The 22,111-nt window shown below is 40.6% G+C and overlaps 1 protein-coding gene across 1 annotated transcript in view; it reads left to right on the top strand.

Moving 5' to 3' along the window:
- Positions 1–4,721: 4,721 nt before the first annotated feature.
- The window catches only part of TNIP3 (TNFAIP3 interacting protein 3), a 48,684-nt gene continuing 31,294 nt past the window's right edge, over positions 4,722–22,111 (top strand). The window contains exons 1-3 of the mRNA XM_066185074.1: positions 4,722–4,787; positions 6,123–6,163; positions 19,937–20,022. Of these exons, the coding sequence (XP_066041171.1) occupies positions 19,958–20,022 (65 nt within the window). The 5' untranslated portion in view covers positions 4,722–4,787; positions 6,123–6,163; positions 19,937–19,957. The remainder of the gene's footprint in view (positions 4,788–6,122; positions 6,164–19,936; positions 20,023–22,111) is intronic.

Genomic DNA, 22,111 nt, shown 5'->3' with positions numbered 1-22,111 from the left:
CCCTAGGAACCTTCTGCTTTCAGGGTGTCACTAAACTCTGCAGCTGTCTTTGCTTAAGATCCCTCCTTTTCTTAACAACTAAACTTTGTTTAGTAGGAACTTGAGCTTTGACTTCTGCCTTTTGCCTTGCTCCTTTTTTTTTAATCTTACTGGTTTGTTTTACTTTTTCACTTAGTGTCTGTCCTTTTTTTTTTTTTTCTCCCTATTGCTTTCCCTGAAGCAACTCCTTGAGTTTCTTGTGACCTTATCTCTTTTATACAGATTAGAAAAAACAGGCAGTGGGTTTTGAGAAGAAAGTGAAGCAGCCCTGTGGTTCGGAATTGTTATTCCGTCAAGTCTGATTATCAGATTACAAACTGCAATTCCAGTCTTTATTTCAGGCACCCTTGGAAAGACCTTGCCCACCCTACTGATTACATTAGGTTTGCATGTGTAGATTTTGCTACTGAATCGACTTTATATATTGACATTTCATTTCTCAGGCTGCTTATTGACATATTTCCATTTTATTTTTTTTCTTTTACTTTACAAATTTCTAATTCCTAGGAAGTGAGGCTTTTCCATAACATGCCAGCTGTACTGAGAGAGTTGGGGGTTTTTTGCTTTAAATAACAAATATAGATGGCAGTCTTTATTATACAGATGATAGCTAAACTATGGCTTATAATAAGGTCCACTTTCTTCTGGCAGTCTGTAAAATACACGCTGTGCAGTGTCTTCTGTGTGTGTGTGACAACAAAAATGAAATGTTCTTCTGCTTCTTGCCTCTAACACATGGTTTCCATAGATACATCTGCTAAACACCCAGTTTAGCTATTAGTGAGTGAAGAATCTTAAAGACCATGCAGCCTGAGAATAAACAGCTGGAAAATATTTAGTGTCTCCATGGGTAAAGTATAAAATATATCCTACTAAGTATCAGTATTAAATATCATGTTAAAGTTTCGTCCTCAGACAGGCTTGAATTTTGGAAGAGCAGATAAAACACATCTGAGAGCTATCTCTGTGGCTCCAGCAGCTCGGTGGGGTTGTTGTGGCCTCGCTCGGGCTGTAGACGGCAGCGTTGCTGCACATGAAAAGCCGAGCTCTTCCAGTCCCTCCCAAGGGAATTGTTATCCTACAGGCGTTTGGAAGCATGCATTTCATCGTAGGACTTGGTAAGGGTTTGATAGTTTCTCTTTCCCTAGGATTAGAGAGAAACACGGAGAGAGGTGTTAGATTTTTTTTTTTTCCTTTGTGAAACAGTGCTTTGAAAAGCAGTTGGAGCTTGTGAAGGAACAAGGACCAATGGTATAAACAACCCAGTCAAAATTGGTTTTGTTGTATCTCAGATGTTTAAATTTTCATCTAGAAGTCATCTCTTTTACTTTGCAAACTTGTTTAAAAAAAAAAAAAAAACACCAAAATCAAAAAAACCCCCCACTCTCTTGTGTTCTCTCTTGTTTTGGAGCTGAGCATTTGAAATACAAATCAGTGAATGGATCTACAGAAAAAATAATAGAGATCAAGGCTCTGTGAAATTTCCAGATTCCCCTGAGTGTGATAAAAAGCCTGTAGCTGTAGACATCCCCCTTCCAAAATCTGGGGATATAGTGGAGGGAAGCCAAAGGGGAAATGGAAAGAAGAGAGAATAAAGTGTTATTTATTAGCAATCAGGAGAAATCTCAGTTCCTAAGTGGTGAACTTAAAAATATAAAGTGTCTCAAAAAGTGATCTGTTTTTGTTACAGTCTTCACAGATACTCCCTTAAACATTTTATGCACACTAAAAAAACCCTCTAAATTATCAAAGGGAGCCGAAGAGCTTTGCTATTAAAGTTTTAAAAAAGCAAAAAATACCCTTGTGCAGGGAAACAAATTTAGCAGCCTGTCAAGATCAGCTGTAAATTACAAGTCTTGCCATAGTGATTTAAGTTAAGGCTCCACATATACTAGGGCAAATGATGGTGGTATTATTTGACCTTGTTAAGAATGTAAAAGGAGGATAAGACTCCTGGCTATCCAAGGTAACACAAACCATGAGAAGAAGTGGAAAGTCTTTGTCATAATTTGCTCATGGAATGATAATATTTTTCTGTGAGGTATTGATGTGTGTTCATAAAGTCTGAAGTACAATAAACCCACTTTACTGATGAGGGGGGAGGAGCAGAGAAGGATGTAGCCACAAAAGTGGTTTGTTTGCAAAGTAACCTGTACAGGCAAAGGAACTTTCTGAATTTACAGTAATTAGCTCTTTTGAGTGGAAATATTTGATAATCTTGTGAAAATCAAGGCAAACACTGGCTTTTTTTTTTTTTAAGGAACATAATGTTAGTCTTCTTAGCATATGGTATTTTCCTCTCTAAAGTAAACTTAGAGAGTAGCCATGTTATTCCATCCTGATTTTTAAAAATAAATTTTGAAGATCCCAAATGCTGCTGGAACTTTTTTCCTGGAAGATGTGCACAGCTGTGTGTCTGCCAGGAGATAGGCAAAGTAAGTCCTTACACCTGGTGTACTTGGGGCATCTTGGAGCAGTTGAGTGCTGGGTCAGCTCTGCCTCTGTTCACCTGTGAGTAATTATGTCATCTTCTAAAGCTCCAAATCCTACTTATTTTTTAGAGATTATGAAAAATTAGATACTGGATTGTAATTCTGCCTGAGAGCTGGGTCAGAGATGATTTTTAAATGTTAAGCAACCCTTCTCTGAAGTGAGATCTGGGGGGTTTTTTTCAAGAAAGGGAAATACAGTGGGGTGGTAGAAGGGGGAATATAGGGGGCATATTCTTTTTAAATCCAGCACAGTAGTTTTGAATTCATGCTGTGTTCATGCAGTGTTCAGTAGAAAGGGCCTTAAGTGATAACTATAAATGAGGAACAAGCACACCATTATATCTGATAGCAGATTTTTGCAAGACATTTGTGTAGCTTTCAGGGTTAGTTGTGAAAGATGGGCATGAAACTGTGAATGATCAAAATAAAATGAGACAAATCATCTTTCCCAACATTAGCATGGAACTGAGGCACAGCTGATAGGCACAGCTGATGATTGATTTTATTTCTTTTTCTGTGTTGGGGTCAGTTTTTTGAGGTAGTTCATTAAAAGTTGATGGCTGAAGTTGTTTGCATTTCCCATTGATCTGTGTGCACTCGGTTCGTTGACTGTTCAAATCATTGCCTTGCTGCTCACAGCTGAAAGGCCCCCACTGCACCAGGACGCTCCTGCTCAGGCATTAATTCTGATCCCATTCCTAAGCTGTCTAACATGTTTCCAAGACAGGGGGAGCAAGGATAAGGAAGGGCTTTGGAGGATTTTTTTGGCTGATCCATCTCTAGTGACACTTTGTGGGACGTTTCACAGAATCGCCTACGACTTTTTTGGGGAAGGTATAAATGGCAACGTTTAAAAAGCTGCCCAAATACTGGGATACACTTAAACCTCTGCACTCACCTATAATTAAAGATAAACTCTACAGATACACCTTCTCATGTTGAAGTTGTCCTTCCTTAGTCCCTTGAGGTGTTAAATACTTCACCCGTTGTGGATATACAGATGATAATATTTCAAAATAAAATTTAACTTTTAGAAATAAACATATTCAGATTCACTTTAGAGGGAAACAATGTGAAAACGGGAATGTTGGGAATCAGTTGCAGCTGACATGATTTAGGTGTACTCAGTACACATTGTCCTGCCTGGTAAAGGTTTGATGTTCTGAGGAAAAACTGGCCAGGAAAAATAACCCAAATCAATTTAAATTCTGTTCAAAAATGAGTATTTAGAGAAATTTAATCAATATTTCACTATCCAATAATTCATTTTTACAACCTTTTGGTGATTTTCACCTACTTATAAGATCTTTTTTTTTCCTGTTGAGTGATACTGGATAACTGTTCTGGCTAGATGTGTTGAAAGATTTGTTTCCTGTTGCTTGCTCTCATTGTGTAGAAATGGCCAAGTCTGGGGGTAACCAAAATCTCCTGTAGAGAACGTATAAAACGGATCTCTTTTATGTTCTTAAAGTTCTGTGCTGATTGCAGCTTCACCCATTTGTCATTTCAAAATGCCTGCTGCCTTGTGCTGGTCAGAAGATGAATCCCAGCTAACCCTGGGGGAACAGAGCAGTTTTATTTTTGAGACAGACCAGTTGAACCAAATTGAAATAATTAAAACCAAATAAAAATCTGAATTTTTCTTGCTGGGTCTATGGGTGTGGAGGTTATAGCGGGGGTGATGTAGCAAGATAAATTGCTAGATGAAGAGAATTTGGGAAAGAAGACTGAAAAGAGATTTGAAAAAGATTTTCTGTTTCTTACTTGCTCAGAAGAATATTTCTTCTGCCTGTGCATAAGTATAATGAATGGAAATTTAGCTTGATCCTTTACTGACTGAGAAGGAGGAATTGGAGCCTTCTAGAAAATGCTGTGGGTTGTCTTCCAGCAGAGCCCAGCTGGACTGATTTTTTGGTTGGTTGGTTGGTTGGTTGGTTTTTTTGTTTTGTTTTGTTTTTATCTAAACACTCAGCCTTTCTTTCCCATGCATGCCTCTGGCTTTCTACACCTCCCTTAGCCATTGCAGGCTCCTGCAGAGTTGTGTGATTAGTCCTTTAATTGATGCTCTTGATTCCATTGAGAGTGTTGTTTGTTTCCATGTTTTTTCCCTAGATGGAAGCACTGGGCCAGCTGAGCCTGAGAAAACTAAAAAGGGGTCTCTTAACACCTGAATCTACTAATCAGTCCAGAGGACCTCTTCTATTTAAAGACCTTCCACAAAACTCTGCTGTGAAAGAACAACAGCTTTACAAAGGGGTGAGTTTGATCTCTAATTGATATAGTAATTAATAATACACAAACAATTTTGGGGAGGTTTTGGTCAGGTCTTCTTCTGCAGCTCCTGTGAAGAACTGAAGCTGTTTTATACCTCTTATATTGCTTTCCTTTTAAGTAATATATGTTGATACTGCCTGCTTACTTCTTGCTTTCCATGCCTGGCGTGTGAAAGTGAGATATTGAATTGTTGCTCAGTTTTGTGGCATTTTGTTTGCATGCAGATAGCACAGGTAGAGGGCAGAGACAGAAGACAGATTTACCTGCTGGTGTTGCTTCCAGTTTCCGTCTCTCTGTAGTGAAGAATAAGAACTTTTGTAGCCAAACTTAGTACAAAGCTGATACCTAAAGCAGCTCTTGTTGGGGGGCTGAGTGCAGGAGGACCATGAAGCTGTGCGGTTTTCATTCTCTCCTGGACTAAAGCAGACAGAAGTTGTGACTTGGTGAGGTAGCACTGTGGTCCAGTGGCAGAACAACCCTGGGTTCAGGCTCTGCCTGCTGATCTTTCTCCAAAAACATGATGCCAAGGCAAACTTGTGGTGCTCTGAGAGCCTCACCCACTGGGCAAAAAACCCCAGTTACTAAAAATCCTAATAGTTGGCATCTGTATTCAAGGCAGGAGGCAGCTCCTTTCTATGAACAGCCTACGTATGAAACAACCCACGTAGTTTGCAACCACACTTCTGCCTTCACTGTGCAGAGGAGTTTATCTTTACTAGAAACAGTAACTTGAAAGGTGACCTTCATACTTACTGAAAGCAGCAGAGTGCTTGGCTGTGACTCATGGAAGGAGCCCAGGTATTGGGGAATGATAGCATTTCCCTCTACTGCCTGGTTTAGCAGTTAATTCAAGCCTAGTTCTGTCTCAGGTACCATATTGTGGGTGATGTGTATGATGGCTCTGGCCCTGCCAGAATCCAGAGTGAATCAAAAGCTTTAAAACCACTGCTGGCTGCTGAAAGCAGCTCTGTGTTGGCTCAGCTGAGCTTCAGAATGAAGCCTCACACGTGTGTGTCTGGTTTCAGTTTTAGAATAACAAATCCAGTTTGGATCATGAGCCTCCAGCTGAAATAAAAGCCATTACTTTTTTTCTGTAGTTGTATCACCTCCCTAAGGAATCCTTGGTCTCCCTCTTTACTGTGATCTTCGCTGATTTTTGCCTTCTGCAATGTTCATTGGTGCTTTACTTCAGTTGGAAATCCCCTTTTTTTTCAAATGCCTTGTGATGAGTCACTGCTGCTGTTTGGTTCAAACTGAAGGGGATTCCAACTATGAAATTGTATTATTGCTAAAATAGAATCCTGTTCCATTGTGTAGGTTGCCGTTGAAAGCAGAGAAAGGTCTGGTGGAGTTGTAAGGTGAGTAAGCAGTGTTGCTGTTGGTTTGTTTACTCAGGGCCTAATGGCAATTCCAGTAACAAGTACGCAGCTTTGAAGTCTAGTAGATCAAGACCAATCTCTAGCTAAAAAGCAGTTCTGTATCTCTGAAGCTGAGCATAAAGAATCAAAAAACACCCCCGAAACCATAATAGTTTGTGTGTTTCTAGCAATGGATACTAAAATCAGTTTAACAAGAAGCATAGTTGGTGGACTTTTTTGTGTGTCTTTTTGTTCATTCGGGATTCAAAATTGAATTGCTATAAAAATGGTCATTTTAGACATGGAAGATTGCTTTCAGTTTTCTTCCTTCATTATTAATCTGACTATCCTCACATCTATATTACTGTTGGTTTAACCCTGCTGCTTTAAGCTGCAATGTTCTGAAACCATTGTCTATCACTTTCTTTCAGCTGAAGTAACTGCTGCATTGCTCTGTCATGCTGGAGTTTTGACCAGTTTCTAAATCCCTGTGTGTGCATACAAGATATGAAGATTGTAATTTGAAGTGGGTTTTGGTCCTGTCAGGGATGAAGGCAATCCAGGTCTATCCTCTGAACCATGACTTTGCACCTTCTTTCAGCTCTGGATTTCCTTATTTTCAAAGTTCCCCTGAGAACTTCTACAGGCTACAGCAAAACAACCCCCCAAACCACAAAAGGCACCATTTAAAGGCGTTTTGTATCGATGTGTTCAATCCTAAGATCTTCAAGGCTGTGGTTATTGAGCATTGAAAAGGACCACAAGGCTGCTGGTAGCGCCACAGTAACACTCAAGTTTAAAGAGTCTCACTACTGGTTTTACAGCATATTGCTGGAAGGGAAATAAGTTAATAAAAGCCACAAAGATGTACAATTTCCCATAGCCTTTGACTAATGCTGTAAGAAAGACAGAAGTTAAAAAAACACTGAGCTGAAGGTGGGGAGATTTCCTTAGGAAGAATGCTTGAAAGGGCCTTGCTCTGAACCAGACTGGGAGACAGTGGATTCCTAACTTCCTGACAGGAGGTGCCTGTGCTGAATAGGAGGACACAACTCCGTCCCTCAACCCCCAAAATGCTTTTGGGTTTGCATCTCTTCAAAGGTATTTAATGCTGAAGACTCAGAATCCCATAGCAATGCTGTATAATGCGTGACTTTCTTAGCTGTAATCCTCTCAAGTAACAGGGCCAAAGGCTGAATATGCTTTTTTGGGAGTTTAGGTTGAACTAACCTTGAATGCTTGCAAACATTTAGAAGACTTACAAGTAATAATCTCTCAGACTCACTGGTACTCTGCTGTGGTTTAAGGCTTCCTTCCAAATAGGATTCACAGAGAACTGCAGAAGCTTAGAGTAAGGTCGTGATTAATAGGTAGATAAATATCCGTACATTACTAAAAAATCCTTAGTGTTTAATGTTTTTTCTAGGTTATAATTGCTGGGGAAGTACATAAGGGAAGTAGAACTTTGTTTGCTATAACATTTCAGGGCTCCCAGAACTTGTTGTTTTGGTTTGTTTGTTTGGTTTTTTTTCTTTTTCTTCTTACAGGAAAATAGGGGGGAAAAAAACAACACAAAAAAACCTCTTCTCCACTCCAGCAAATGGCTTTTCCTTACATCATTTATAAAAATTAATCATTTTAACAACTTTTTTATTTACTGTTCGAAGAAGTTTTACATTTTTCTTGATTGTTCTCCAATGCCTATACACTGCCTCTGTCTATGTTTTATGAGTAAAATCTAAATAACACGAGGGTACAGTTTCTATAAAATTAAGGTCATATGAAAACAGCAGCCTGAGATCAGGAGTTCCTTCATTTTTATGGTCCTTTCTTTTGGTAACAGGAAACAGCTCTAAAGCAGTTTGCTTGTAGGATATATAGGAGTGTTTGCCTTTATAGATTTGTGTGTGTGTGTCTGCATGCTTATGTGATGGAGAGCTGCCTTAGTAGTATTTGGATCTGGCTTCTAACAGCCAGAGAGAACTCTCTTTTGTGTGGTTATTAGCTTTACCACACACTTGGAGAACAATATTGCAGAGTTGTAAGCAGATATTACTCTTGATTTCACAAAAAGGGAAAAAATTAGATTCATATGCCTTATGGGGAAGGTGGGACGAACAACTTCTGCTTCAGTGCTATGATGAATGCTGGTGCTTGTGGAAAGGTCATCAGATCCTCCAGAGAAGCCAGGAAAGAGAAAAATTCGCATCTAAAATGTAGATGTGTCACCTCTCCCCACCTTCCTCTCCTCCAAAGTGCCTTTCCTCCTGTCCACCAACAGCCAGGATACCTCTTCTGAGATACCCCCACTTCTCTTTGCCCTTGGTCAGCTGCAAACCCAGGTGGAGGCATCTTCCTCTATTCAACTGCCTGTCCTGAGGACAAGCAACATCTCTCACTGGGTCCATCAGAGATATTTCCTTTCTTCCTTTTCTTACTTTGCTTCCTTTTTCCTTTAATTTTTCATCCAGACTCATGTTGTTGTCTATCACCTTATTCCATTCTCAGCCCTGTCTGTGGGGGCATCCACTGTTCTGGGTAAACAGTAGCTCGTTGCAGTCCTTACTGCTGAGATAAAAAGCAGAGACCAGAAAAACCTAGTTTTGTGGTGGATCAAGCTGTTGAGAAAATTCTAAGTCCTCTGGGCTGTGCATCTGATTTTATTTTTGCAACTCAGCCAACAAATAGCAAAAGGCAGGAAAGTGTCTGCAACTTGCAGGTTTTGGCAGTCCCTGAATCTGAGTGAAAATGCTTTGCTTCCTGCAAAAATACCATGTCCCCATGTGGTAAAGGTCATTTTTCTGTCAAACCACTACATGTTGCTTTAAGATTTCATTGATGTAGAGGGTAGTAAATTTAGTATAGCTCCAGGGTAGACTTTTCTCTCTTGGTAATTGGCAAGCAAGTGAAAGTGCATATGGATCGGGAAGAAATCTCTCAGAAGTTGGTGCAGAAAGAGAAAATGCTTTCTTGGAAGATTTAGACACTGCTTAAAATTAGGTTAAATTCCAATTTGGACCAGAATTTAAACACTGCAGTAATTCAGTAAAAAAATAGTGGCAGAGACCAGTGCGTGGGCAACCAGCTGGAGAACAAGGTGGCCTTATTGCCAAGAAAAAAAGTTTGTGACTCCCTGACACTAAGCTGCATGCTTAAAGTTTGTGGGATTGACAAATACGATGGAAGGGACGTTCTGCTGGAGCCTGCTGCTGGCCTGATGTAAAGCTTGTTTTCATACTTAATGTTTTATCAATTTCATGAACATCTTCAGGAAAATCCAGTGAAACAGCATAATGTATTTGAGTGAAAGTAAAGAATTCATAGAATCCCTGTCTAAGACCTCATAAAGGAGCTGTGGCATTTCCAATTATTCCATAAGGATGAAAGATTTTGTTGTGGGTGGTCTTCTGTTCATGGCTAAGCAGTGAAGCCACACAGCTAGCAGGAACAAAATGAGTGGGAAGTGCCTTGACTTTTAATACACCTCAGGCAAAAGCTGGTTTAGTCCAAACTAAAATCAAAGCAGTTCACTAAAATTTAGGGTAGAGCTAGGCAGCAGCATCTCCTTCCTTCAGAAAGCCACTTCTGAGATAGCATATTTTAATAGTGTATGAAGAGCGGATAAGAGATAACCTCACCTTTAAGTGTTTAGTTCACCTCAAAAACCTGACAGCTGGGATGGCTGTCTCTCTGCTGCTTCTTGATCTCGGGCATGTGAACCTGTTCAAGACAAATATAACTAAAAAAGAGCAGCCAACCTACTTGTGAATGAAGCAGAAGAGAGTATTTTAGCTTGAGAAAGCCCTGAGTGCATGGGAGCAGTTCTCATTTGTGCACCAGAGAGAAAGGAGGACAGCTGCAGACAGCCAGGGAGTAAGTAAGGCATGTGTGGAGGACAGCAGGCTGCCTTTTTTCAGCAGAGCAAACTCCTAATGCCCTAAGTGTGGTATCAAAGTGTCAGCCTCAAGTTAATCTCAGAACATTTCTGGGCAACAAATGTGTCTTAAGCTGCCCCTCCAGAATACTGGAGTCCCAAAGTGTTTTGAGCACTTTTGAAATTGGTTTCTTTTTCCCTGGTCTTCTTTCTTCTTTGTAGTGGTCTTCTCTCTTCTGAATAATACTTACATGTCACTTAAGCCCTTTACAAGTTACTGAGGATACGGTACTTTAAGCTGTTGTATTTGCATTATATTAAATTTTCTCTAACTCATTTCCTTATTTTCCCCCTATGGGAAGCCCTAAAACAAGCAGTTCTTCAGTGGACAATAAAATAATTTGAATGGCAGCCATCCAACCCGGCCTTTTTCTAAAAAAATTATTTGAGTATCCATAAGAAGCAATGAAATTTTTGTTATTCTATTATAAGTGGTGTAGCCAAAGGGGTTTTCTTCTGAATGGGGACAGTGGGAAAGTCAGGTAAAAAAAGGTGATTTCTGCTGTATCTCCACAGTTTTCCACTGGAGGTTAAGAGTTCCCCCTTCAAATTTTCCATTGACTGCTTTTCTCTGCCTCCACAAAACACTTTGTTGTGCTTGCTTTGCTGTGCTGAACATGTCAATACTTTCATATCACCAATGTTTCCAGAAGTTAAAAAAGAAAACTCTCTAATTGTTTGAGTCAGGAGGGCTGTGAAGCTGCTGTTAACAGGAAGGGAAGGGCCCACGTGTTCATCTCCTCTTCTCTGGAAGCAGGAAGAGGATGCTGTGTCCTGTTAACCTCTGCTGCACAGATTGAACATCCCATCCCTGCCTGTGCCTGCCTTGGGCATGGCTGGTGCTTGGAGTAGCCGAGCAGAATAGGAAATGTCCAGGCTCAGAAGGACTCCAGTTAAAATATTTTTAGTTGCTTTGTATTTTATTCAGGGAATGCTTCCCAGCATCAATCCTCATCTTTGGTCACTTCTCTTAGCTCATGGGATGGCATAAGAAGGCACCTGGCCTTAAAGCCTTAAGAGTCCTGGGTTTGCATTGTCATGCATGAGGAAAGAAGCAGCTGTTCCTGGTGTCCCTGGCAGAAACCACAGTGGTTCAGTTGGTGATGGATAATAAACCTAGGAGCTTCACATATGCAAAGTTCTAATTTAGCCTCATCACTGTGGAGCTGCAGGCCTTGAACTATTTCCAGTCCCATTGCAGTTAAGAATGTTGGTCAGTCCAAAGGTGAAAGCTGTGTTTGCGTGCAGTGAAAGCCTTCAAAAATATAGAAGGCTAAATTCACTGTATTCTGTGTGAATGCATTGCTGAGTAATATTTAATGCTATTCCCCTCTTATTTAGTCATCCAGTGGGAAAAGCATTTCCCCTCAGAGCATTACCTCTTGGCTTTGATTTCTTTTCCTGCTTGGATTTGAGTAAGTGTCACTCACCTCCCAAGACACTGCTCCAGCACTTTGCTACTGCGCCTTTGCTGGGTTTCAAACATCCCCTGTTGAGGCTGTTCAGCTTTTATAAATGCTTATATAGAATTAAACAAGAGATCAGGGTAAGAACAGGTGACTGATGTGGTGCTGAGTGTATAGGATGCTCTTCTGAGAAGTGGAAGATGCTGATGCTGTTGCATTTTTTATTATTTATTTTAAGCAGGCAGCCAGTAAATCTGAGCTCTTGTTGGTAAATGTGTGAACCATCAAACTGAAGTCATTAACACTTTGTCTGAGAAAGTGACGGTAAATGCTTCCTATGGAGTGGAACACTATTATTGCAAAAGACCGGAGAAATCACCCTGCATCTCCAGCAGTTAAAACATTGATCCAGGAGGTACAAACACAGTTAAACTCCCTTCAGGGAAAGGCAGGGGAAAGAACTGGACCTTGGTTTCCCACATCCTGACCCTGGCCTGTTGTTTCCTCTGTTATATTTGCAAATATGTCCAGAATAGTTTCGTTTGAACAAACCTGCAGTGAATTGAGCATGAATTTGCAAATGACTGCTCTCTGTGCATGTGAGGAGCTGAGTGTAAGTGCTTTGACAGAAAAAGATCCACCCTGCACTCCTGAGAAGGTGAGATGTTTTTGCTAGGAGGATGGGAATGCTCTCAGGGCAGTTAGATCACGAATGTTCCAACAGGAATCTCCTAAAAATCTCAACATGGTTTTAGTTCTCAGTCCAGAACTGCACAGGTTTTGTTGTCATCAAAACCAAAACTGGTGTAACGATCAGACTTAGAGAAGAGTGTTTTTCTGAGCTGACCTATGATGAGTCTTTCACTTTTAGATGACAGCATGACAATGTTAATTTTTATCATCTGTGAAACTTGATTAATCAACTCCTGTGTGCAGGGGGCTATAGCCTGGAATGAATAGTAGATTCTTGAAAATTCTGCATCACTTCTTGTCTGGTGAAGGGGAGAGATTTCTGCAGCCTTCACCTCTATTAGCCCTCTTTCTCAGAATGAAAATCAGGTATATTAGGCTGGTGTTTCTGGTCAGGGGCAGAGCTGAATATCACTGCTGATGAGGAGACTGTAGCTGGTCAAACTGAGCACTGATTCTGTAAGGGAAACCTTTGAAATAAATTCTAAATAAAATGCATTCCTAGAAATGGCTCCCTGACCTATTTGCCCCTTACAGTAAATTATTCGGCTTCTAGATTGATAGTTGTGTTCTATTCAATCTGAGTTGATGCAACTTTTCCACCATGCTAGAGCACCACTTTTCCCACAGAGCAGCTCTTGCTGGTGCGTGGGTGAAGCGTTGTGTCACTGTTCTGTGCTAATCTGGAGAATGAGAGGGAATCCTCTGTGGTCTCTTACAAGCAGTGCTTTCAAGTAGGTCTGTGTGGGCTGTGTTTGAGAGATGAATATGCTCTCAATGGTCAAATGACTTTAGGAAAGGGGTTTCCCTTAAGCCTGGGGTGTAGGTTAAACCTTGAGATATATATACACAGATATACTTTTGCCTCCAAACCACTCAGTTCTCATTTGATTCAGAGAGCCTTTATTTGTGACTGGGATATCCTAGCCTGGCAGTACAGAGAGGGACACCTTCCCTAAATATGGTGAGTAACATCTGCATTCATTAGAAATTTGTACCGGGGGGGGGGGGGGGGGGGGTCGGTCTCTTCCAAGCCTCAGAGTGAAGTCATGTGCCTCTTTTCCTTTCTCATCTACCAAAAAGACCTCAAATCCAAAACCTGGTATTTTAAAGGGTTTGGTGTTTTTTGGGCTTTTTTTTTTCTCCTAAGTAGCTTTTTACTTTCTTCCTACTGTTTACATAGAATGACTATAGGAATATTCTTTTATTTACTTTGCCTGAATAAAGTTGGACAATGAAGAGTACAGTGATAGTAAAGGATGTATTACCATATATGTTACTGACCATATTAAACAGTTATTTTGGAGTAGATTCAGTGCACCTGTGCTGGGTTTGACCAAAACCCCTCTTTTTGAATAAGGTTTCTGCTGAGAACTTTGGAAGTTTCATCTGTTCTGTGGAGTTTGGGGTGTTCTCTGAGCTACTGACTCTGCCTGGACCAGGCACAGGATTCCCTTACGTAGTTCTATCATTAAGACATCTACTACAAATTATTTTCTATAGTTCACATAGCATTTGAGTATGGGCTAGGTGATATTTTGCTTGCTTTGTGGCTATAAATTGGCATTAAAGCTGCACCTCAGAAATTTTGATGCATCCTAACCTTGAGTAAGGAATACTTGGAGCTGCAATATTACTACCTCCTTTTTCCAGGGCCAGTGTTGTTTGCTGCCAGAGGGCACATTCCTGTTTGTGCTGGGGCAGCTGTAGGAGCTCTAGACTGTTCTTCCTCCCTCCCAAAATGAAGCAAAAGTTCTCATCTTCCCTTGTCTTGATTCTGGATCCTCAGGACATCATAACATGCTGCTGGCAGAGTCCAAATTTCTGGCAGCAGCAGTAGCACATATCCAGAAGTGTGGGAGTGCTGGAATGTGTGGAGAGCAACATATGCTTCTGGATCTTTTAGGACTGGTGTTCCTGCCAGCCAAACAATGCCAATGTTTTTTTGCAACTGGCTGGTTGGATTGTTCCTACCTTTCTGTGGGCTCTTCTTTCTCCTTTGTTTTTTGTTTTGTTTTTTTTTGTTTGTTTGTTTGTTTGTTTTTGGGGTTTTTTTTGGGGGGGGTTGTGTTTTTTGGGGGTTTTTTTGTGTGTTTTGTTTTGTTTTGTTGGGTTTTTTTTTTTTGGGGGGGGGTTGCTGTTGTTTGTTTGTTTGTTTGTTTTTGTCCTGGGATTTTGAAGCTTGTTTGGAGGGTATAAATCTTACATAGAACAAGGCTACATTCCTCTTCTAAACGAACCCTTCTTGTCTTCTTGCTGTTAAACTTCTCTTCTTTTTGGTGCACAGCTTTTTGTAGCTGGAGCTGCCTGTGCCTTCTTTTACAGCAACGTGACTCCTGTACTTGGAGCAATCTCCTTTCTGGTAGATTTTTATATTTTACCTCCTTATACTGCAGAGATTTGATTCCAAAGTCGTGGATTTGATACAGCCTTTTATCTCTTGGTTTGGATTGTACCAGCAAGTTTCATCCTTTCCTGTCACGACATCACAGTTTCACTGCAGTGACATCTCTATGAAAAATTGTTCTGCAAAAATCCCACATTTCGGGTGCTATCTATGAATATCATAGTTAGTAATCTTGCTTTTATCTTGCAGCATTTTTTCTTTTCACTTCTGTATTTTATCTTTTGGAAAGCTTCCTATCTGTGCTTTGGTAGGGAATAATAATAAAGATTTTTTTTTTTTTTTACTGCTTAATTTACAGTTGACATTGAAGAAGTAACGAAGTACTTCCTTCCCATGTTGCTCATCTCCAAATAATTTGTTGAGCAAATTAAAGTTGGACACAGAAAATGAGAAAATAGCATTGAAAAGATATTAATTGTTGAAAGCTTTATTTTATCAACATATTTAATAGTTGTTAAAAAATTAATTTGTATTCTATTAACAGTTTGCTTCCAGAGAAATTATGTACAGTAAGTGTGCTCCAAGTATCATGGACTTTGTGCCCAGACCTCTGCACACTAATTGGCTTTAGCTGAACTGAACATTTGCCATGAAGAAAAGATTTCTTCTAAAAGTATTAAAATTGAGGAATCTCATTTTAACAGGAGAAGTACTGAGGGTGTTTTGAGGTAGACTGTGTGACTTTGATGGCTTGGTGAGATGATATTTGCAACTTCCTCTGGTCACTTCTTATGTGACTCTTTTGCATGTTGGAAGTGTTGTCAGGATTTTTTTGGCACCGAGCTTATGTTTCATGGCCTTTCAAACGACTCTGTGTGTTTTAAACTCACTTGTGCAGATGCCTGTGTGGAGTGGCTGACATGGTAAGCCCAAAGGTAAAATGTGTGTTACCCAAGGCTGAGCACGACTGTGGTGGCTTTTTGGTGACATTTGTGCAACTGATTTCTACTTGAAGAGGGGATTTTTACTCTTTGGGGAATCATCTTCTGACTTTTAGATCTTCTCGAGATCTTCAGTCCAAAGATGTTTAGAAATTTGCTGATTGGCAAAAGGAGAAACATGCCTGTAAATTGGTTTTGTTTCAGTTCAAGAAACAAGTGTTGTATTGATTTTTGAATAAGGTCCTTTACAGCAGTGTTTTGCACTCACCACTGACACGAATTTGTGTGCGTCTGTCGAGAGAGGCATTTTCACACACCCAGTATGGGGGAGCATAGCCCACACTGCTTATCAAGCAGTGGATATCACAGCTCCTTTGGGAATTAAGTCCTTTGGGGGGGATTTCTGCTCAAAATCTACTGTTACCTTAATCAAGGGAAATTGTACCTAATATTGAGATCAGCTTAAGGTATTCAGCATTCAATCTTCCTGCATCCCACAGGACAGGTACCAGTTTCATTTTGTCAAAATTAAATTAGGCAAGACAGAACTGACGAAACTATCTGCTCTTTATTTTTGGCTAAAATCAAGCTTCAGATTTAAAATTTTGGTTAGAAACTGTCTTATATTGAAGTTTCAGCACTTTATCAGGAAATAATGGGGGAGGAGACAACTGGCAGATCTTGCTGTGTTTGTGGCTTTTTCTAGGCAACATTTGTGTATGAAGCTGCATTTTCAGCAAAGGGCAGGCATGCAGTGTAATGGCTGGTTCAGGTGCTACTCTGAGAACCAAACCTGGGAATATCTGGGTAGGGGGAGATGGCAGAAATGTTCTATGTTTGATTTCTTCATGCGAAAAAAGTCTCGAAGGTTTATTCCTGTTTTAGGTTAGTTTCAGTGAGTGTTGCTTAGGCTCTCTTTCATCAAATGCTCTTTTATTTCTCTGGTTGTTCTTCCATTTTGATCACATTTACTGTAATAATCCATTTCTCCCTCCCACTCCTCCTGCATGACAGCCAAATAATGTGTAACCTGCTGTCTTATCTATCAACAGCATTGGTGATGGTGTTTGTTCCACTTTATTTTGGAGCTATTTTGCAATATGAGTAATGCTTAAAAGAGGTGAGTTTAGTCAGCCTGGCTGTGACAGGCCCTGCAGCTTTCACAAAAGAAAAATGTGTATTACTGGAAAGGTAACTTAGAATGGGTTTATTCCTTATGTGAATTTTGTGAGCATGTACTTTAATTTATTTGGCTTATTGTTTCTTTTCTGTTCTCTCTACTGGGAGAATGTCTGGTGGTGGTGGTGATCTGTAAAACAGAGCCATTGAGTTGATCTAGGCAGGAAAACCAAACCAAAGATCTCCTTTCCCCTTTTCTGTGCTTTTAGTCTGCCTCATCTCATGTCATTCATATTACACTGCATGCACAAAATATTGCTTTGGTACAAATGAAATACAAGTGAATTACTGAGCAAGTTAGGGTAAAATGAGCAGGGCTTTGGAAACAGCAGATGATCTTAAGCTAGAACTAGACTTGGATAAATAAAAAGAGAATGGGGCAAGAGGTGGTGCAGGATTAAAATTTACAATAAGGATGTTTGTGAAAAGCATTTTGGATAATATTTTGAAACACCCGTGTGATGAGTGCCTCTCTGGTTGTAATCAATTTTACAGTTAAGATTTCATTAAAATTAGTGAGTCTCATTGTCTTTCTTGAACAATGTGGTTTTTTCCCCTCTCCAAATGTGTTTTTTTTTTCTATATGAGAAACTTGTTTTTAATGCAAATTAATACTCCAGCCAAAAAAATGCCTTTTTTACATATTCTGGGAGTATCTGGGAGATACTTAGGTCTTGGAGCTGTGATAAATTTTGTGGGTGAGCACCAAGGAAATTCTGCACACTTTTTGACAAACATTTCCAATTATTGCAAAACCCCATACATCTGTGAGCAGAACTGATTCTGTTTTACTTCAGGGTGTTCCTGTTCTTAAAAGCCTTGACAGAAAGCATAAAATTTATGTAATTCTGAGCAATCCTTTACATGACCATTACAAGCCCCTCTTTTACAGAGCCTTAATTCTTCGAAGTAGCTGAATTTTATCCATCTTGGCTTCAGTCTGCCAGGTCTAATAAAAACCTACAGTATTACACTGCATATTATGGTTGTGAAAACTTCTGGTTGTTCTTATAACAAACACTTGTACGGGGCACAATCACTGGGTTGCATCTCTTTCATTCAGGCTCTCAAGTAGAGATTTGGATTTTAGCTGCAAAATCTGCATATGACTAAGAGTCAGGAGATCTGCCACACGTCCCTCACCCCAGCAGCGTGAGCAGCAGAGCTTCTGGAGAAATACATGTTTATGCTGCCTGGGTGTGCAGCTGGGCCACGCAGGGATGTGGGACTTGTCAGCTTTTAGCAGCTTTTTCTGTGTTTTCCTGGCTTGGCAGAGCAGGGACACAGAAAACCCAGAGCACCCGCAATGAAGCACTGGAGAGCTCCCACGCAGGGCCTCCAAATCTGCTTCACACTGCAGAACCAGGAAAGAACACATCTAATAACTAAATAAATATATTTTTGTTCCTTCACCACTGCTTTTTTCTTTTCCAGTTTTTCAGAATGTTGTTTGCTTCTTTCAAGACTCTTACCAACATGGGTGTCATATTTCAGTAACGTGTAACCTCTATCCCTTTAATGTGGGCTGCAATACTGTGCCCAGCTTGGCAAATATATCTGAAACTGGTGAAATGTCAAAGCTCAGTTGGACATATTAGAGCTGGAGTAGAAGTCTGAATTCTGTGGTGTTCTGGGTCAGTTTTGGGATTTTTTCATTCTGATTTTTTTTAGTCATTTGCTCAATTTTTTTTGTTGTTGTTGTTTCAGTGGCAGTAGAGAGTATTCATTTGAGGTCAATGTTTTTCAAATTTGATACTTTAAAGTCAGACACATGCAGGCCAAGTTCAGGCACTCCAAAATAAGGCTTAATCCTCATTAGTCCCCAGTGTCTGTTGCTCCCATTGAAATCAATCAAATGCAGCTTTCCATGCTTCAACATGATTGTGTTATGATTAAACAGATACTCACAAAACTCAGACAAGCTGGAATCAAGTTTCATATGAAACTGAACTGACTTCTTTTTTTCCTTAATAGGATCCTTGTAATTAGTGATTACCAGATACACTTAGAATGTGTGAAATGCCTGCAGGAATTGAAATTAAGAAGGAGGGATGCCAAACACCTCAGATCTTCTACTGGCAACCTTTCACTTTAAATTTCTGCCCTGCACATAGATGAAGCAGCATGGTTTCTGTAAAATGTTCAGCTGTGGTTTCACATTAAGTTGATGTTACCAATAAAGAGTGTGACTTGTAATTGAAAACTTATTTGCTTATAAATAGCAGGTTTAGCTCTGGATGGCTCCCCACTTCATTTGAGTGGTCACCTTGCTGTCCTTAAGATGGGTCTTATGAAACCTGTCGATTTTCAGTTCTAGCAGCTACCATAATGATGTTGCTTGATCTAAAGAGAAGAATAAGTCTCCTGGGCTCCTTTTCTGATGAACTAGGGGTGTCTGAGGAAACATACCCAGGGCTGTCACCAGCTTGCAGCACAGGAGCAGAATGATTCATCTGGATGAGGTGAAGTTGGCTCACTCTTTATACAATCTCTTCTCCCAGTTGAGATGGAGAGGTGGTGCTTGCTTTTTCCATGTGTGGGGTTTTAATACAAAACCTCCAGTTTCAAGGGATTACCTTAACGTGGACTGCTTACTGTTACCTGTAACAGCTCTTTTCTCTGCAAGCTTGGTTTGGGATTTTTTATTTATCTCTCTTCTCTTTGGAAATGCAGTGCTGGGGAGTAACTTGCCTGACCAGAGCTTGTTAGGAGCTTGTAGAGTGCTTGAACAACACACCCGTGCTCAATAACTTACATGTGGCTCCTTTTCTTTTCTCTCCAAGGGATTTAGATCAGAGTCATTACTCAAATTCTCTTCATTTTGGAGCACTAGTTTTACTGGGCACTTCCATAAAGCATAGGAATTTTTTGGACAATGTGAGGACACACTTGAATTCTAGAGTATAAAAAGTAGTTGATTCTTTTAGGGTGATTAATAAAAGCCCTTTTTGCAACCCTTCCAATATTCCTGCAACTACTGGCAGCTTTGTTCCTTGGGTAGATTTTTGTCACCACAGCCAGACATTGTTGTTGCTTCTGCCCTTGCAGAACTGTCCCTGACACAGTGGTGGACTGAACAGAAGATGGTGCTGGGAAGGAGGAAGTAGATTCCTGATTTGCTTGTCAACCATTTGTAGTTAATGAAGAATAAAATAGAAATACAATACACTGTTTTCTGTTCTCATTGTAATTGAATACTTAACTTTTTCTTCTTACATTGTTGATTTTTTTTACTTTCCCTTAAAAACTCTTTCTTTTTTTCCCTGTTCCTAATAGATTCACTGTGAGGAGCTCAAAATGAAGAAGAAAGATGCAGAGGATTGCACGGAGGTGTGCCCCCATCAGTGTGTTGAGATGGAAAGGTACTGTGTTAATGTTACATGGAAAAACTCCTTTGCTAAAATTTTTTTTGGCCACCTGCAGTTTCATAAGGTAATATTAGTTCTACTGATAATACTGAGAGTATTGAGTATAATGCAGTGGGTATAATTCAGATGAGACTGCATGAAAGCCACCATAGGCAAGGAGCTGACCTGACTTAAAGAGCTGGTTGTCCCATCAGCTACTATATGTTGCACTTCCTGGCTGCATTTCCGAATGGTTTTCATGTGTCTGTTCTGCTCATGCTGTTACTAGATCACTGCAAATACCTCAGCCCTGTGTGGGGGACATGGACTCAAATGAATCATAGGCTTGTTTACCTCCAAAAGTTCATCTCACCTGTGAGCCCAGCTCAGCAAAGCATTGGTGAAGCATCCCCATACTGGCCCAGGCTGAATTAGGAGGCAGAATGGGCTGCTTGTGGTGATGCCTGATTCAAAAAGAGAGTAGTGGTGTCAAGTACCAGTTAAAAATGTCAGCTCTGTGCAATTGCAGTGCATCAGAGTCCCAGCTGTCCAGAGAAGCAAGTACATGTGAGACGTGAACAGACTCGTGGGGCTCCAGCTGAATCTGCAAGGCAAGCAGCCAATCCACAAGGGGCCATGGGAGGGACACAATTTCAAAAAGGCACATACTGAGGCCAGGAAAGTGCCCTGAAAGGGGCACAAGCTTTCCTGGGCATTGATCTCCACAGTAAAAGAGTGAGCACTTGAAAACATCTAGATTTGCCTCCCTTCGTGTCGTTTTGGCTTTCAGTTCTTTCAACACATTGCTGCCACATCCCCACAGCTTTCTGCATGTGTGCCTTTCGGTGGGGGAATTCATCTGCTCAGACAGCACATGCTGCTTGGTGGCTCTGCTTGGCCAAGCTTTTCAGTTGATTATTTTTCATGGCAAAAATCAATTCCCTTTCCACTGGTGATCCACACGCAGCTACGTGATGCCTTGGGGATGAGTCTGGGTGACAGTGCCCTGCTGCCTCTCCAGGGAGACAGTTGTCTGCAACTCACAGCTCATTTGAAGCCTGAGGAAGTTGGTGGAAATAATTTAATTGGCTTTCCTGAGGTTTGAACACAGCCCAAATGCTGTCCATCAGGAAGATAGTCAATGTCTTGCTGGTGTAATTAAGTAGAAGATCCAAGTGAAAGGGGGATGATGCTCTTTTCCTGATGTACAAGCTGTGTGGGGTAGAGAAGTGAGGCAGCAGCATGGAAGCTTCCCAAGGGGCAGCAATATCCAGGCATAGAGGGAACAGCACCGTGTGATAAGTAACATCATTTAATGCAAACCAACAGCCATGGTCGTCTTGCATGTTGCAAATTTCCTGAGGCAAGTAATCAAACACTGAGAGACACTGAGTGCCTGTATATCAGTAGCTGTCCTTCTCCTCACTGAGCTGGGTTGGATTGTAAGTGCAGCTTCACTTAATCACTGGGCACACACTCCCCCCTTTTTTTCGGGCTTGTTTTCAGAGAAAACCAGATGTGTTTCCATTAAGAGCATGCCCCCCTTTTGTTGTCATTTGTGTAATTCTTAAAATTAGGCAAAAGTATTGAGGAATAATTGTTTCTGCTCACATTAACAGCACACAGCTTCTCCAGATGTAGTATTTGCCAGCCCAACAGCTGCTGGCTATTAAATGTGCCTTAAAAGGCCCATTCCTTTGTCGTAAAGGGAACAGAAGTGTAGGGACGTTTATGGGGTGAGAGGCAGATGTTTTGGCTACATAAGATTTGAGGGAAAGTTTTAAGTAGTTTCTCTGCTATGGTCACAGTGCATGTTTCGACTCCTATCATGCACCTTATGGAGCTCTCTTCTTGGCACTGGGGTGAGATTATTCCTAATCCCACACTGACCTGTGGGACGTCTCATTCTGAAGACAGTGCAGTTCTGCCAGGTAAATCTCAGCAGACGCTTGGCTGGTTTTCCAGCTATGCTCTTGAAATACTGGTGAATTTTTTGAGGTAAAACTCAGGTTAAAATATTAAGCTAGAAACAGTTTGAAATAATGTGTTGCCCTTTTTTCCCCCCTCTAAACTCACTTTTTAAGTATCTACTTGTAATCATCAA

This window comes from Chamaea fasciata, unplaced genomic scaffold (genome assembly GCF_029207755.1).
Source record: "Chamaea fasciata isolate MVZ Bird 193981 ecotype frontalis unplaced genomic scaffold, bChaFas1.0.hap1 SCAF_6, whole genome shotgun sequence".
Classification (NCBI taxonomy): Eukaryota; Metazoa; Chordata; class Aves; order Passeriformes; family Sylviidae; genus Chamaea; species Chamaea fasciata.
Note: the sequence above shows the minus strand (reverse complement) of the source record. Positions and strands in the feature narration are given on the sequence as shown.